Raw genomic sequence first — 15,919 nt, forward strand, 5'->3', positions numbered from 1 at the left:
AAACTCCCTCTCAAAACCAATGGCAATATGGGGTTTAAATAAATGGTATTTGAAAGAAGAGCACAATGCTGATATTTTTTCAGGGCCAAGTGTCTGGGAGACCACCTCACCCCCGAAAACACCCCTAAATCAGATATCACGAGAATATCGGGCTGGAATAAAATATTTTAAGAATGGAGTACACCTTACATCCAAACTTAAATTCGTAGACCAATAAAGATCATGTGGGATTCAGATAAAGGCACTTATATTGTTGAACTGTTTGTCAAGCTAAATACTATTTTCGTAAAGGCTCTTTAATTGTCGAAAATAAATATTCCAGGGAAATTTTTGTTCCATATAAAGTAAAAGAAGTCGCAGCGGAGGGGGCCCGGGTCAGCTAGTAAGCTATATAATTAAAGTGAGCTTCCATTTGATTACAGGGTTCCCATATTTCTCTGGAAAATGGTTTTTAGTAGTACTTTGATAAAATTTGGCGCACAGTGGTACTATTTTATACAAGGGGTCAAAATTACCGGCTATTCTATCTAGGGCACGTACATTTCTCTGTAAATTTTTATACCCTACACCACTACTGTGGTACAGGGTACTATAACTTTATGAATTAGTTATAGTAGAGAGAGATAGACCCATTGATCAGTATACCGATCGACTCAGAATCAGTTTCTGATTCGATTTAGCTATGTCCATCTGTCTGTCCATGTTAATTTGTATACAAAGTACAGGTCGCAGTTTTCATCCGATCGTCTTCAAAGACGAAGCCTATTGAAATTGGAAAAAATCGGTTCAGATCTGGATATAGCTCCCATATATATGTTCGTCCGCTTTTCGGTGATAATGCAATAAAATGGTCATTTGTTAACCGATTTTCTCGAAATTTTACGACTGTCGACATTACTGGTGAATTTCATGGAAATCGGTTCAGATTTAGATGTAGCTCTCATATGTATATATCGCCCGATTTTCACACCTAGAGCCACTGCAAGCACATTTATTGACCAATCTTGCCAAAATATTGCACGACGTTTTCCTCGATGACTATCGCAATATACATAGAGTTTGGTTAAAATCGGTTTTGATTTGGATATAGCTCCCATATATATGTTCGTCCGATTTGCAGTAATATTGCAATAGATTGGTCTTCTGTTAACCGATTTTCTCGAAATTTGGCAGAAGGGATTTTCTCTTGACTCTCAATATTGCTAGTGAATTTCATTTAAATCGGTTTAGATTTAGATATAGCTCTCATGTATATATATATCGCTCGATTTTAACTTCTAGAGTCACAGCAAGCGCATTTATTGACCCATATTGCCAAAATTTTTCAAAACGCTTTCCTCGATGACTGCCGCAGTATCTGAGGAGTTTGATCGAAATCGGTTCAGATTTAGGTATAGCTCTCATATATATGTTCGTCTGATTTTGAGAAATATTGCAGAAAAGTGATCATTTGTTATCCGATTCTGTCGAAATTTTACAGGAAGGATTTTCTTATGACTCTCAATATCACTGGTGAACTTCATAGAAATCGGCCCAGATTTAGATATAGCTGTGATATATGTATATCGCCCGATTTTCACTTTAAGAGCCACTGCAAGGGCATTTATTGACCAATCTTGGCAAAATTTTGCACAACGCTTTTCTTGACGGCTACCACATTATCTGAGTAGTTTGCTCGGAATCGGTTCAGAATAAGATATAGCTCACATATATACGTTCGTCAGATTTTGGCTAATTTGCCATTATATTGTCATTTGTCAACCGTAGTTTTTATAGTTTGAAAATATTTACTCGCCGAGGTCCATCAAAATTTGTTCAGAACTGGATATAGGTCCCACCTTGTACTTATAGGGTAGGTGGAGGGTATTATACCGTCGGCACCGCCCGACATTTGCCCTTCCTTACTGGTTTTGTAATTACAATAATGCACTAAACATAAAATTACACAAATTTAATAAAATGTTACATACGTTTTCGGACAAAACAAAATTTTACTTCGAAGAGAATTTCGAATGAAATTCAAAAATTAGTAAAAGTACCGATTGGTCCTTCTAGAGTTCGGAATTTCGGGCTTTTCTTAAATAGACATATTTGAAGATTCTTTACTGCAGCATTTACTTGTGAGTAGTTGGGAAACTTGAGGGATAATAGCAATTTTAACCAAGCAGGTTATGGAGCATATCTTCTTGTCATCTATTTTGATTATGCTTAAGTCGTTATCCAACTACCATTCGAAGCTACAAGAACTCAGCTTTGATTGGAAAGGAGTATTGTGAGGGATACAATTAATTTTTAAAGTAATCTGGGCCCTTTATATGTATTTGATTTCCAGCAATTAGTTGTTTTTGTTTAATGCATTTATAGTAAAAAATCAACAGCGAGTATTACCAACGCATCTGCATTATAAAGTTTCGCTTGACCAACAATTTGGGTGTTCGTATGTTTGGTACGATTATTTCATACAACAACTCAATTTAAACTCAAATCAATTTAACATAATCTGGGTCAGATTAATTTATTATACTATATTGTTTTTCCTGTTGGTTACTTATCTTAAATGCTTCTGCTTCGGAGGAGAGTATGCGAGATCTTACATTTGGATACAGAAAGTTTATTCAGAAGCTTAATTGCAATAAACATTTTATAAAGGAACAGGGGGGATACTTTGTTTATTTCAATGAGTGCTATCCGACACAAGCCCGATCCTTCGATTAAGGGTCATAGGCCTATAAAAGCCACATTTATTATCCGATTTTGCTGAAATTTGAGACAGTATGTTATCTTAGGCTTTTCGACATCCTTCGTTAATTTGGCCCAGATAGGTCCAGATTTGGTTATAGCTGTTATATAGTCCGATCCTCCGATTTTGGGTCTTAGGCCCATAAAAGCCACATTTGTTATCCGATTTTGCTGAAATTTGGGACAGTGAGTTGTGTTAGGCCCCTCGACATCCTTCGTCAATTTGGCCCAGATAGGTAAAGATTTGGATATAGCTGTCATATAGACCGATCCTCCAATTTATGGTCTTAGGCCCATAAAAGCCACATTTATTATCTGATTTTGATGACATTTGAGACAGTGAGTTGTCTTTGGCCCTTCGACTTCTTTCTTCAACTTGATCGGATCAGAATTGAATATAGTTGTCGTATAGACCGATCCCTCGATTTAAGGTTTTGGGCCTATAGAAGGCGCATTTATTGTCCGAGTTAAGTTAAGCCCCTTGATATACTTCTGCAATATGGCACAGATCGTTCCAGATTTAGATATAGCTGCCATATAGACCGATCTCTCGATTAAAGGTTTTGGACCCATAAAAGACGCATTTATTGTCCGATGTCGCCGAAATTTGGGACAGTGAGTTGTGTTATGCCCTTCCACATCTTTCTTCAATTTGGCTCAGATCGGTCTAGATTTGGATATAACTGCCATATAGACCGATCTCTCGATTTATTGTTTTGGCCCTTTCAAAGGCGCATTTATTGTCCGATGTCGCCGAAATTTGGGGCAGAGTGTAAAGTTAAGCTCCTCCACATCTTTCTTCAATTTGGCTCAGATCGGTTCAGATTTGGATATAGTTGCCATATAGACCAATCTCTCAATTTAAGGTCTTGAGCCTATAAAAGCCGCATTTATTGTCCGATGTCGCCGAAATTTGGGACAGTGAGTTGTGTTAGGCCCTTCGATATCTTTCTTCAATTTGGCTCAGATCGGTCCAGATTTGGATATAGCTGCCATATAGACCGATCTCTCGATTTAAAGTCTTGGCCTTAAAAAAGGCGCATTTATAATCCGATTTCACTGAAATTTGACACAGTGACTTATGTTAGGCTTTTCGAAATCCATGTTGTATATGGTTCAGATCAGTGTATTTTTGGATATAGCTACTTAAAAGATCAATATTTTGTTATACACAATTGAACAATGACTTGTACTTATTAGTATTTGGTCCAAATCGGAACATATTTCGTTATAACTGCTATGGGACATAAGGTATGCAATTTTCACCGGATTTTGATAAAAGGTGGTTTACATATATACCCGAGGTGGTGGGTATCCAAAGTTCGGCTCGGTCGAACTTAACGTCTTTTTACTTGTTTGATTTGTAATTCGCATAACTTTTGACTGAAGAATTGGACCTTAGCATATATTGGTATAAAAATATATAACATTTTGTCAGCTATCCAATTCTGTTAACAAAGCTGAAAATTGGATCAAAGAAACGGGCCACAACAAATACAAATTTTGAACAGGGGCAAACTTCTCACATATCAAAGAGTGCAGTCCGATTTTTAAGTTTTAAGTTCAATGATAAGGGGCCTCCTTTTTATAGCCGGGTCCGGACGGCGTGCCGCAGTGCGAGACCTCTTTGGAGAGAAGTTTTACAAGGCATAGTACCTCACAAATGTTACCAGCATTAGTAGGGGAAAACCACCGCTGAAAATTTTTTCTGATGGTCTCGCCAGGATTCGAACCCATGCGTTCAGTTTCATAGGCGGACATGCTAACCTCTGCGCTACGGTGGCCTCCATAATAAGGGGCCAGCCTCTCCTAAAATTTCAAATAACAATTTTTTTAGTCAAATTTTTGGACACTTTAAAAGATATCCCGCTAACAAAGGTATGTTTTTTTGAAGGGTTTTTCACTTTCAGAGAAATAAAAAATTTTTAAAATCCGACCATAAATGCACTTTTGGCAGCCCGAACAGAATTTTGTGGGTCGAGGTGAGCAATGGGTCCCCAGGTCATCTAGGTGCCTGAAATGCACATAATCTGGTTAACACGTCAGCTATAACCATATAAAATTTAATGAAGACATCTTAACCGTTAAAAAATGGCAGACTTTTTTCACTCATTTTTTTTTCTCATGCCGTAGAGTGACATCACGTAGACGGCATTAGTGAAGGGATAACTATGGCCGAAAAATTTTCTGATGTTCTCGTCACATTTGTTCCTTGGAGTTTGTTGGAGTTTGTTAACATGTACAAGCCGTTAGCTTCTGACAAATCTTTGAATCAATCATGCCAAACTTCCGTTATTGGATTAATTTTATTCATTGACCCAAATAGAAATTACAAACACATTTAACACAAAACACGAAAATCAATTTGAAGAACCCCGTAAACGATATCGTGTCAATAGTTGTTATTCAACTGATTTCTAGATAATATTCATACCAGCATTTATTTCAAACTGTTTGCCCCCATTGGTATTGAATGAAGCTTTGAAAGTGTATTTACCCACAGGAACAGGAAAGGGCATTTCCGAGCGGTCAAAGTCGATATTTGATCCAATTAAATCGTGCTGCTTAAAATAAACAAAACAAAAAAAGCGGCTTAACTATCTAAGCATGTGGCATCACACTCACATTGTAAGGGCATGAATGGTTGATATTGAGATGTGGACCAAACACAGAATAAAGACGGGCAAATGCAAAATGTCTTTTAGGATTTTTCAAAATTCTACAAAGGTCCCAGGTGGTGTTGACCAGTTGCACAGGCCTCAAGCGGTATATATACATGGCCTGCGCTTGCAGTTTAATACTGGTGATTGGCAACTGCAGCAAATTGATGTGAAACGATAAAGCCGGCAGATTTTGTGGACTCCTTGTCCAATTGCAAAGCTCGAACGTGGCAAAAGAGGGATCCTGTGATTGGCATTTGGCCCATTCGTTGACAAATTTTGGTGCCACCTGAGGAAAGGAAAATACCGCTCTTAATATGGTTTATTCGATGACTCATCATTTGTACTGACAACCGGGCAACGAAGAGCAATAGCTATAATTATCCAAACGTTTTGCCAATCCATATTGTTTCAATTGGGATCCGCAATACGAATTTAAGTTAGAAATTTATTGGCACAATGTATGATGTTGGTGTTGTTCTATTAAACTTGGAATAATTTAAAAAAAAGATTATTTTTTTTTTTTATCAAATTTTGGTAATTGCTGACTGAGGGTGGTTTAAATTGGAAATGGATGTTTACATCTCCTATGAATTGGTTCGTTGACGACACACAGTGGGATAGCAAAAAAAAATTTTGTGGGAATATACAAATGTATTAAATGGCTCACGAACTGGGCCACAAACACCTGTTTCAGTGTAGCTGCTTTTGTTGTTGTTTGACTTTTGTTTGTGTTATGTTGTCCAATAGAATGCGGCATATTTCGTAAATAAATTAATAGACAATTTTCGTGCGAACGAACTTCGTATTAGGCTTTAAGCTCAAACGACTCTTAAAACATTGTTTGTATGTAAAAAAAAAAGAAAAGCATGGTTCAATTAACATATTTTTCCATTTAATGAAAAAATTCGTTTTCGTTTTTTATTTTTCGTGAAATGAGTTGGTCTAACAAAAAGTCCAAAAATAATATACAAACACAACCTTATATATTAAAATCAGTTTGTGTTTGTTTGTGTGTTTGTTTGTATGTTTGTGTGTTCCTTATAGACCCAGAAACGGCTGAACCGATTTTCTTGAAATTTGCACAGATGGTGCATAATGATCCCGTGGTAAAAATAGGGAACTACACTTTTTGATATCTGAATCTGGGGGGCGGACCCTCCCCCTTACCCTAATTTTCAGAAACACCAAATCTCGGAGATGGGTGGTGCGATTTAAGCGAAATTTTGTGTGCTCTCATATAGTACCCTAAAAATAAAAATTTGGTATCCAAATATCGGTACCTAGAACCTAGGTACCCTAAAACCTACCAAACATATATTTAGACCAATCACGACAATATGGGACTCAAATGAAAGGTAATTAAGAAGTAATTAGAAAACTTATCTGATATCCAATTGTCGGACCAAGTGTTAGGGGGACCACCCCAACCCCCAAAACACCCTAAAATAGGACATATTAACCGACCATGGCAACATGGGACTCAAATGAAAGGAATTTGCGAGTAGAATACGAATGTGTGACCACGTTTCAGGGGGTTTACCCCTTCCCCAAAACACCCCCAAAACAGGACTTATTTACTGGCCATGGCAATATGGGGTTTAAATAAAAGGTATTTGAGTGCAGAATTAGAATCTGATATCCAAATATGGGACAAAGTGTTTGGGGGCCGCCTCTCACCAAAAACATCCCCTCAAAGGGGACAAATTTACGACCATAGCAATATGGGGCTCAAATAAAAGGTCTTTGGGAGTAAAGACCAACAAACAAATAGTAACTATTTTCTGACTATTGCAACAAACAAATAGTAACTATTTTCTGACTATTGCAATATGAGGCTCAAATAAGAGGGTTTTAAAGTGGAACACGAATCCGATATATATTTTCAAGGCCAACTCACTGAGTCCGCCCATTCCCAAAAACACCCCCCAAGCCGGTCATGTTTGCCGACTATGGAAATATGGGGCTCAAATTATAGCTATGTGGGAGTAGACCACGTATCTGATATCAACATTAGGGGCCAATTGTCTAGCGGACGTCCCACCACCATAACAACCCCCAAAAAGGACGTATTTGCTCACCAAGACAATTTGGGTTTTATAGAGAGTGGAACTAAATATTCATAGTTTTTAGGGCCAATACCCCAAACCGGACATATTGCTGACTTTTACAATAAGGAGTTTAAATGAGATTAGAAAACGAATTTGATATCCAATTTTGAGGGCAATGGCATTATGGGGTTCAAATAAATGATATATAGATGTATGAGAATAGAGTACGTTGCTGATATATTTTCCGGCCTTAATGTTTGGGGGACCACCCCAATCGCCAAAACACCTCTAAATCGGGAATATTTACCCACCATGTCAATGTGGAGCTTAAATGAAAGGTATTGGGGGGTAGAGCAAGAATTGATACTCATTTTCGGGACCAATTTTCTGGGGGTCTACCCCTTTCCCAAAATACCCCACAAACAGCAATAGTTTACTGACCATCGCAATATGGGGCTTAAATAAAGGTATGTGGGAGTAGAATACGAAATTGATATCCAAATGTAGGACCCTGTATTTAGGGCATCACCCCCTTCCCAAAGCACCCCCAAAGGGAAAAAATTTGTCGACCGTGTCAATATGTGGCTCAAATTAAAGGCATTTGAGATTAGAAAACGAATTTGATAACCTATTTTGGGGCCATGTGTTGGGGGGACGCCTCATCCTGAAAACTCCTGTTAAGCCAATGGCAATATGGGGTTTAAATAAATTGTATTTGAGAGAAGAGCACGATGCTGATATTTTTCAGGGCCAAGTATCTGTGGGACCACCTCACCCCCGAAAACACTCCTAAATTAGATATCATAAGAATATCGGGCTGAAATGAAGTATTTTAAGAATGGAGTACACCTTACATCCAAACTTAAGTTCCTAGACCAATAAATATCATATGGGATTCAGATAAAGGCACTTATATTGTTAAACTGTTAGTCAAGCGATATACTCTTTTCGTAGCATGGTATTTCACTAAAAGCTTTTTAATTGTCGAAAATAAATATTCCAAGGAAACTTTTGTTCCATATAAAGTAAAAGAAGGCGCAGCGGAGCGGGCCCGGGTCTACTAGTAATTTACAAACACAATACATAATACCCAAAGCATTTAAATTTATTTACAATTACAATACACAACTTGGAATATAAACTTTATCTACATCATCCTTATCTACTCATCTTTCGATAATGGTCACACCAGAATTTATTTCAAATTATTTACCTCCATTTGTGTTGAATAAAGTTTTGAAAGTGTTATTTCCGCCTAGAATTGGAAACGGCAATTCGGAGCGGTCGAATTCGATATTGGCTCCTATTAAATCGTGCTGCGTGAAAAAATTATTACTTTTAATGGCTTAACTATTTTACGGAATCCATTCTCACATTGTATGGGCATGAGTGAATTATGTTAAGATATGGATTGAGAACGGAAAAAAGACGGGCAAATGCAAAATATCTGTTGGTATTTTTCAAAATTTTACACAGGTCCCAAGTTGTATTGACTAGAGCCACAGCCTAACGCGGCTTACCTACAGGGCTTGGGCTGTCAATTTCAAACTGGAGATTAGCATTTGCAGCAAAGTGATGTGAAACGACAAACCCGGTAGATTTTTTGCATTCCTTGTCCAATTACAAATTTCCAATGTTGCAAATGCGGAATACTGAGAAATGCATTTGGCCCATTCGTGAACAATTTTAGGTGTTACCTGAAGAAGGGAAAACCTTTTTCAAAATGGCTTTCTAAAATGCTCATCAATACTGGCCTTGGGGAAGAAAAGAACAGTTGTTTTCAACATTATCCAAATATATTGCCAAGTCATATTGTGCAAGTTTAGATCCACAGTACAAACTATTGGTAGATCACTAACGAAGTTTCGGAATTATATTGGAAAATAGTCTAATATTGTGAATGGAGTAATTAAAAAGGATATGTGTTTCCATCAAATCTCGTTAATTGCAGCTTGACATAAATAGAATGGTTGATTAATTATATTATTGAGTGGATGGTTGCTTTAGCACCATGAAATAATTCCCCAAAACTGGAAATGAAATTCTTACCCAAAATTGGGGAGCTATTTCATAATGAAGTTATTTTATAATGAAATAATGATTGAAACAGATTAAGGAAATTTGTTCAATTATAATATTAAAGTATATATAAGACCTTGAGAAATGGTATCTGCATGCATATTATAAATGTGCAGGTGTTTGCGCGATAAAGGGACAACTTTGGCGTTTTGCAAACGACACATTCAAATCTAGCGGATTGTGTAGAATTCTTTACCTGATTGGTAACTTCACCCTCAGATGAATAATTCTCTAAATCTTCCATTAAGATATTTGGAATCATATTAGCAAATATGTGAGTTGTAGTGTTAACCATTCTGGAGAGAAAAGTTGTAACACTTTTTCTGGCATTTTTCTACAAAAGAGTATTTTTTCAATTTAGCTTGGCAAAACGAAAGCTAAAATTAATATATGATTTAATTTATTTGCACAAACATCAGAAATAATTTAATCTACTTAAAGCTTAACTATAACAAGTAAAATCGTGCTAAGTACGGCCGGGCCGAATCTTATATACCCTCCACCGTGGATCGCATTTGTCGAGTTCTTTTCCCCGGTGTCTCTTTTAAGGCCAACAAAGGAATGGAAATAATAAAAGAAAAGAATTGCTATGCTATTGGAGCTGTATTGGAATGCATGTTTCAGCCAAATCGAATAAGAATAGCGCCCTCTAGGGGCTCATAAAATAAAATAGGGAGATCGTGTTATAGGGGAGCTGTATTAGGCCAGAGACCGATTCAGATCATATCTGATACGTATGTTCAAGGTCATGGGAGAAGCCGTTGTACAAAATTTCTCTCAAATCAGATAATAATTGCGCCCTATATGAGGCCACCTAAGCGCAAAGGTTAGCATGTCTGCCTATGACGCTGAACGCCTGGGTTCGAATCCTGGCAAGACCATCAGAAAAAATTTTCAACGGTGAAAATGAGTGAGGTACTATGCCATGTTAAACTTCTCTCCAAAGAGGTGTCGCACTGCGGCACTCCGTTCGGACTCGGCTATAAAAAAGAGGTCCCTTATCATTGAGCTTAAACTTGAATTTGACTGCACTAATTGATATGTGAGAAGTTTGCCCCTGTTCCTTAGTGGAATGTTCATGGGCACAATTTGCATTTGCAATTTGCATAGAGGCTCAAGAAATCAAGATCCTCTATCGGTTTATATGGCAGCTATATCAGGTTATGAACCGATACTTAGCACAGTTGTTGAAAATCATAACGAAACACGTTATGCAAAATGTCAACGTAATAGGATAGGATTTGCGCCCTCTAAAGGCTCAAGAAGTCAAGACCCCAAATCGGTTTATATGACAGCTATATCAGGTTAAGCACTGATTTCACCTACACTTGGCACATTTGTTGGAAACCATAAGAAAACACCTTATACAAAATTTCAGACAAATCGGATAAGAATTGCGTCTCAAGAAGTCAAGATTTAAGATCGTTTATATGGCAGCTTAATCAGGTTATGGACCGATTTGAGCCGGATTTGGCACAGTTGTTGAAAGTCATGACAAAACACGTCGTACAAAATTTCAGATAAATCGGATAGGAATTGTGCCCTCTAGAGGCTCAAGAAGTCAAGACCCCCGATCGGTTTTTATGACAGCTATATAAGGTTATTGACCGATATCAACCATACACACATTTGTTGGAAATCACAACAAAACACCATATGCAAAATTTCAGCCAAATCGGATAAAATTTGCGCCCTGTAGTGGCTCAAGAAGTCAAGACCCAAGATCGGTTTATATGGCAGCTATATCAAAACATGGACCGATATGGCCCATTTATAATCCCAACCGACCTACACCTCTAAGAAGTATTTGTGCAAAATTTCAAGTGGCTAGCTTTACTCCTTCGGAAGTTAGCGTGCTTTCGACAGACAGACGGACGGACGGACATGGCTAGATTGACATAAAATTTCACGACGATCAAGAATATATATACTTTATGGGGTCTCAGGCGAATATTTCGAGTAGTTACAAACAGAATGACGAAATTAGTATACACCCATCCTATGGTGGAGAGTATAAAAAATAGTCTATAAACTAAGACTTAGACCAAACTTTTGAATCCATAAAGCGAGTGCGAGTGAGTTTGAACCTAATTTAGCACGGTTGTTGGAAGTCATAGCAAAACACGTCGTGCAAAATTTCATTCCAATCGGATAAGAATTGCGCCCTCTAGAGGCTCAAGAAGTCAAGATCCATGATCGGTTTATATGGCAGCTATATCAAAATATGGACCGATATGGCCCATTTACAATACCAACCGACCTACACTAATAAGAAGTATTTGTGCAAAATTTCAAGCGGCTAGCTTTACTCCTTCGAAAGTTAGCGTGCTTTCGACAGACAGACGGACGGACATGGCTAGATCGACATAAAATGTCACGACGATCAAGAATATATATACTTTATGGGGTCTCAGGCGAATATTTCGAGTAGTTACAAACAGAATGACGAAATTAGTATACACCCATCCTATGGTGGAGAGTATAAAAAATAGTCTATAAACTAAGACTTAGACCAAACTTTTGAATCCATAAAGCGAGTGCGCTTGAAGTGCACTGAAAATAAATTGTTGTTCATTCTGAATACAGAAAAGGTATTTGCAGCTTTAAAAAAGTTATATTAGTAATTTGAAAAGAAACTTTAGAGTGTATAACGCAAAAGATCCGTGTGGAGTTCCATGCTACTTCTCTCATCGGATGCCTCTCCAGGTGGTGGATTGGAGAAAGCTCATCAGATATTGGGGTGTCCCGTTTACACGGATGCGAATACGATCACAATGGGTTCGTGCAATAGGGTCGGCAGCGGATGAGCCAAAGGAAATGGCCAACGGTGGCGCCCGCAGATCTTCAGAAGATTCACCATCAAGAAAGCTCGGCATAATGGGTCGCAGGCAGCCCCAACACTAGGCACCGATGCGATAGCCCAATCCGCCATCCAACAACATCAATAAGAAATAATGGAACTGACAAACCCCCCGATGAGGACCTATGGATTCAGAACACGGTTTATGATTGGAACATGGAACGTCAGAACTCTTGGAGAGGTATCGAGAATCAGATGTCAAACTACAACCTAGACATCCTCGGTTTAAGTGAAGTACGATGGCCGTAATTCGGAACTATGGATCTTTAAGGTGACTACCACTTAATTTTTTCAGGCAATGAATCCACCGAATAAATGGTGACGGTCTGTTACTTTCGCCGAATGCAAAGCGAGCTCTTCTATCATACAATATTATACCTGAACGCATCATGACGGCAAGATTAAATTCAAAATTCCGCAAAATATCCATGGCACAATGCTACGTGCCAACCGAACCCGATGACGACGAAACAAAGTACCAATTCTATTCCCAACTCGACTCAGTGAGACGTTCTCTACCAAAAGGAAACATTAAACTTGGGAGATTTTATGCCAAGGTGGGCTATAACAACAATAATCTACAATTAATCATGGGAATGCAAGGACTTTGCGATATCAGGAATGACAATGGCGACAGATTGGCTGATTTCTGAGCAAGGAAGCGGCTCTTTATTGGAGGCACAAAATTCCCCCATAAAAATATACCCAAGTATACTTGCGAAACACCAGATGGAAACAATCGTATTCAAATCGACCACGTACTTATTAGTAAACTCTTTTTGGGTTCGCTGATGATAGTGACCAGATGCTCTTAGTGGCCACTTTACGTCTACACCCAGCCGTCGGAAAAAGGACTCAAACAAAAAGCGCAAAGTTCAACCTCTTAAACCTAAAAAATCCAGAAATAGCGCACGAATACAAGACAACAAGGCTAAATAACACCCATACATGAGCCGAAATAACAGCAGCATTTACGGAGACGGATGTTCATTGCTCGATGATCTCAAAAACCATGGATAAGCAACGAAACTATGGAGGAAATAAAACACCAGAAACGTCTACGCAATGCTTTGCTACGGGCAAAATCAAGTGTAATTCAAATCGCGACCAGGACTGAATGTAGCGCATCCGCTTCGCTGGTCAAACGCCTTGTTCTCAGAGAAAAGCGAATATATTTTAATATGCGGGCAGAGCAAGCCGAAAATGGATTTAAAATTGGAAATATGCGTTGTGTGTACGAGTTAATAAAAGATGACGCGGTTTCTTCAGCTCCAAAGGACCAGCAACCAGGAACGTATGCTCCGTTTCTCTTAATCCCCGTGTGCGCCGAAACCCACGCAGGGATATATCTACGGCCCCACCTCACCCAAGAAATTGAGGTCGTTCTGGTCTCACTCAAAAACGGCAAATCAGCCGGTCCTAATAATATACTTGCTGAACTGTTGCCGTATGGGGTATGCCCCATAGCTCAAGCGATCGCCCCAATAACCAGGGATGCCTGGGATTCAAATGCTGTCCCACGGAATGGAAGAAGGGGATCATAGTCACAATCCCAAGAAGGGTGACCTCACCCAGTGTAAGAACTGGAGGGGGATTGCATTGCTAAGCTCAATAAATAAAATGATGGCAAGTCTTCTTCTGCAGCGTATTTTGCCTGCACTTGACAGCTTTTTGAGAAAGGAACAGGCAGGTTTTCGGCCAGGACGCATAATCATTGAACAATCTGCAGAACTTAATACACACCTGTACCTTTTATTCGTCGACTTCGAGCGTGCTTTTGACACAATTTCGCGAACTTCAATGTGGAGGACGCTGTAGAATAAGGGCATCCCTGAAAAAATTGTGACGCTAATTAGGGAGCTGTAGAGGATTGCTGAAGTTTTAGTCCGTTTCAAAGGAAAAGAAAGCCGACCTTTCGGGATCGACAAAGAAGTGAAGCAAGGTTGCATCCTTTCACCGACGCTATTTATATCCTACACTACCATTGTGGTACAGGGTATTATAACTTTGTGTATTTGTTTGCAACGCTTAGAAGGAGAAGAGCTAGACCCATTGATAAGTATACCGATCGGCTTAGAATCACTTCCTGATTCGATTTAGCTATGTCCGTCTGTCTGTCCATGTATCCTTGTGATCATGTTACAGGTCGCATTTACTGTCTGATTGTCATACAATTTTGCGCAAGTCTCTTTTATGACCCAGCGACGAACGCTATTGATTTTGAAAAAAAAACGGCTCAGATGTAGATATAGCTCCCATACATATCTTTCATCCGATATGGAGTATTAAGGCTGTAGAAGCCACAATTTTGGTCCGATCTTTACAAAATTTGGCAAGAGGTGCTTTATTTGATGTCCTCATAAGTAATATAGCTCCCATATATATGTATCGCCCGATTTGCACTTAAATGACCGTAGTAACTAAAATTTTCAACCGATCTGCACAAAATTTGGCACGGACTGTTGTGTTACTGACCTTAACATATCTGCAAAATTTCATCAAAATCGGTTCAGATTTATATATAGCTCCCATATATATGTATAACCCGATTTGTACTTAAATGACCGTAGTAACTAAAATTTTCAACAGATCTTCACAAAACTTGGCACTGATTGTTTTGTTACTGATCTTAACATATCTCCAAGTATTCATCAAAATCGGTTCGAATTTGGATATAGCACCAGTGCTGATTTCAATATAGCTCTCCTATCATATATATCTCATATATATTGCCCGAATTTATAATTGTAGGGTAGGTGTAGGATATTATATAGTCGGCTCTGCCCGACTTTTGCCTTTCCTTACTAGTTTTAATTTTATTAGACTCTGTATTAAAAGCAACTAATGCTGAGACACTCTATGACATACACTGGGGTATTAACGACTTCCTCGGAGACATCGACTACGTGGATGATATATGCCTCTTTGCGCATCGTCTCGAGCACATAAAGGCGAAACTGGAACGACTGAATGAAAATGCTGCCAAAGTAGGGCTGAGGATAAACATAGTGGCCTTTGCTATGAGGATGACGATAAGAACATCAAATCTGGGGACTTATTTAGTGGAAAAAAATATCAACTTTTTTAACGAAAATACATTTCTCTCTGGTGATAAATTTAATGTCGAGGCATTTGTTTTGCAGAACGGCAGTTCTCGATGCCATAAGGTACAAATTTACTCGTTATAAAGGGTGATTTTTTTGAGGTTAGGATTTTCATGCATTAGTATTTGACAGATCACGTGGGATTTCAGACATGGTGTCAAAGAGAAAGATGCTCAGTATGCTTTGACATTTCATCATGAATAGACTTACTAACGAGCAACGCTTGCAAATCATTGAATTTTATTACCAAAATCAGTGTTCGGTTCGAAATGTGTTCATTCACCGTAACGTTGCGTCCAACAGCATCTTTGAAAAAATACGGTCCAATGATTCCACCAGCGTACAAACCACACCAAACAGTGCATTTTTCGGGATGCATGGGCAGTTCTTGAACGGCTTCTGGTTGCTCTTCACTCCAAATGCGGC

At 38.5% G+C, this 15,919-nt stretch overlaps 1 protein-coding gene across 1 annotated transcript; it reads right to left on the reverse strand.

Annotated features, from left to right (window-relative positions):
- Positions 1 to 5,156: 5,156 nt before the first annotated feature.
- Positions 5,157 to 5,853, reverse strand: LOC106092962 (uncharacterized). Its single transcript, XM_013259921.2, has 3 exons — positions 5,751 to 5,853; positions 5,365 to 5,688; positions 5,157 to 5,300 (listed from the first exon to the last, which is right to left on the reverse strand). Exons 1-3 carry the CDS (start codon positions 5,802 to 5,804, stop codon positions 5,157 to 5,159), a joined length of 522 nt encoding a protein of 173 aa, XP_013115375.1. The 5' UTR covers positions 5,805 to 5,853.
- Between the last annotated feature and the right edge of the window lie 10,066 nt (positions 5,854 to 15,919).

Source organism: Stomoxys calcitrans, chromosome 5 (genome assembly GCF_963082655.1).
Source record: "Stomoxys calcitrans chromosome 5, idStoCalc2.1, whole genome shotgun sequence".
Lineage (NCBI taxonomy): Eukaryota > Metazoa > Arthropoda > Insecta > Diptera > Muscidae > Stomoxys > Stomoxys calcitrans.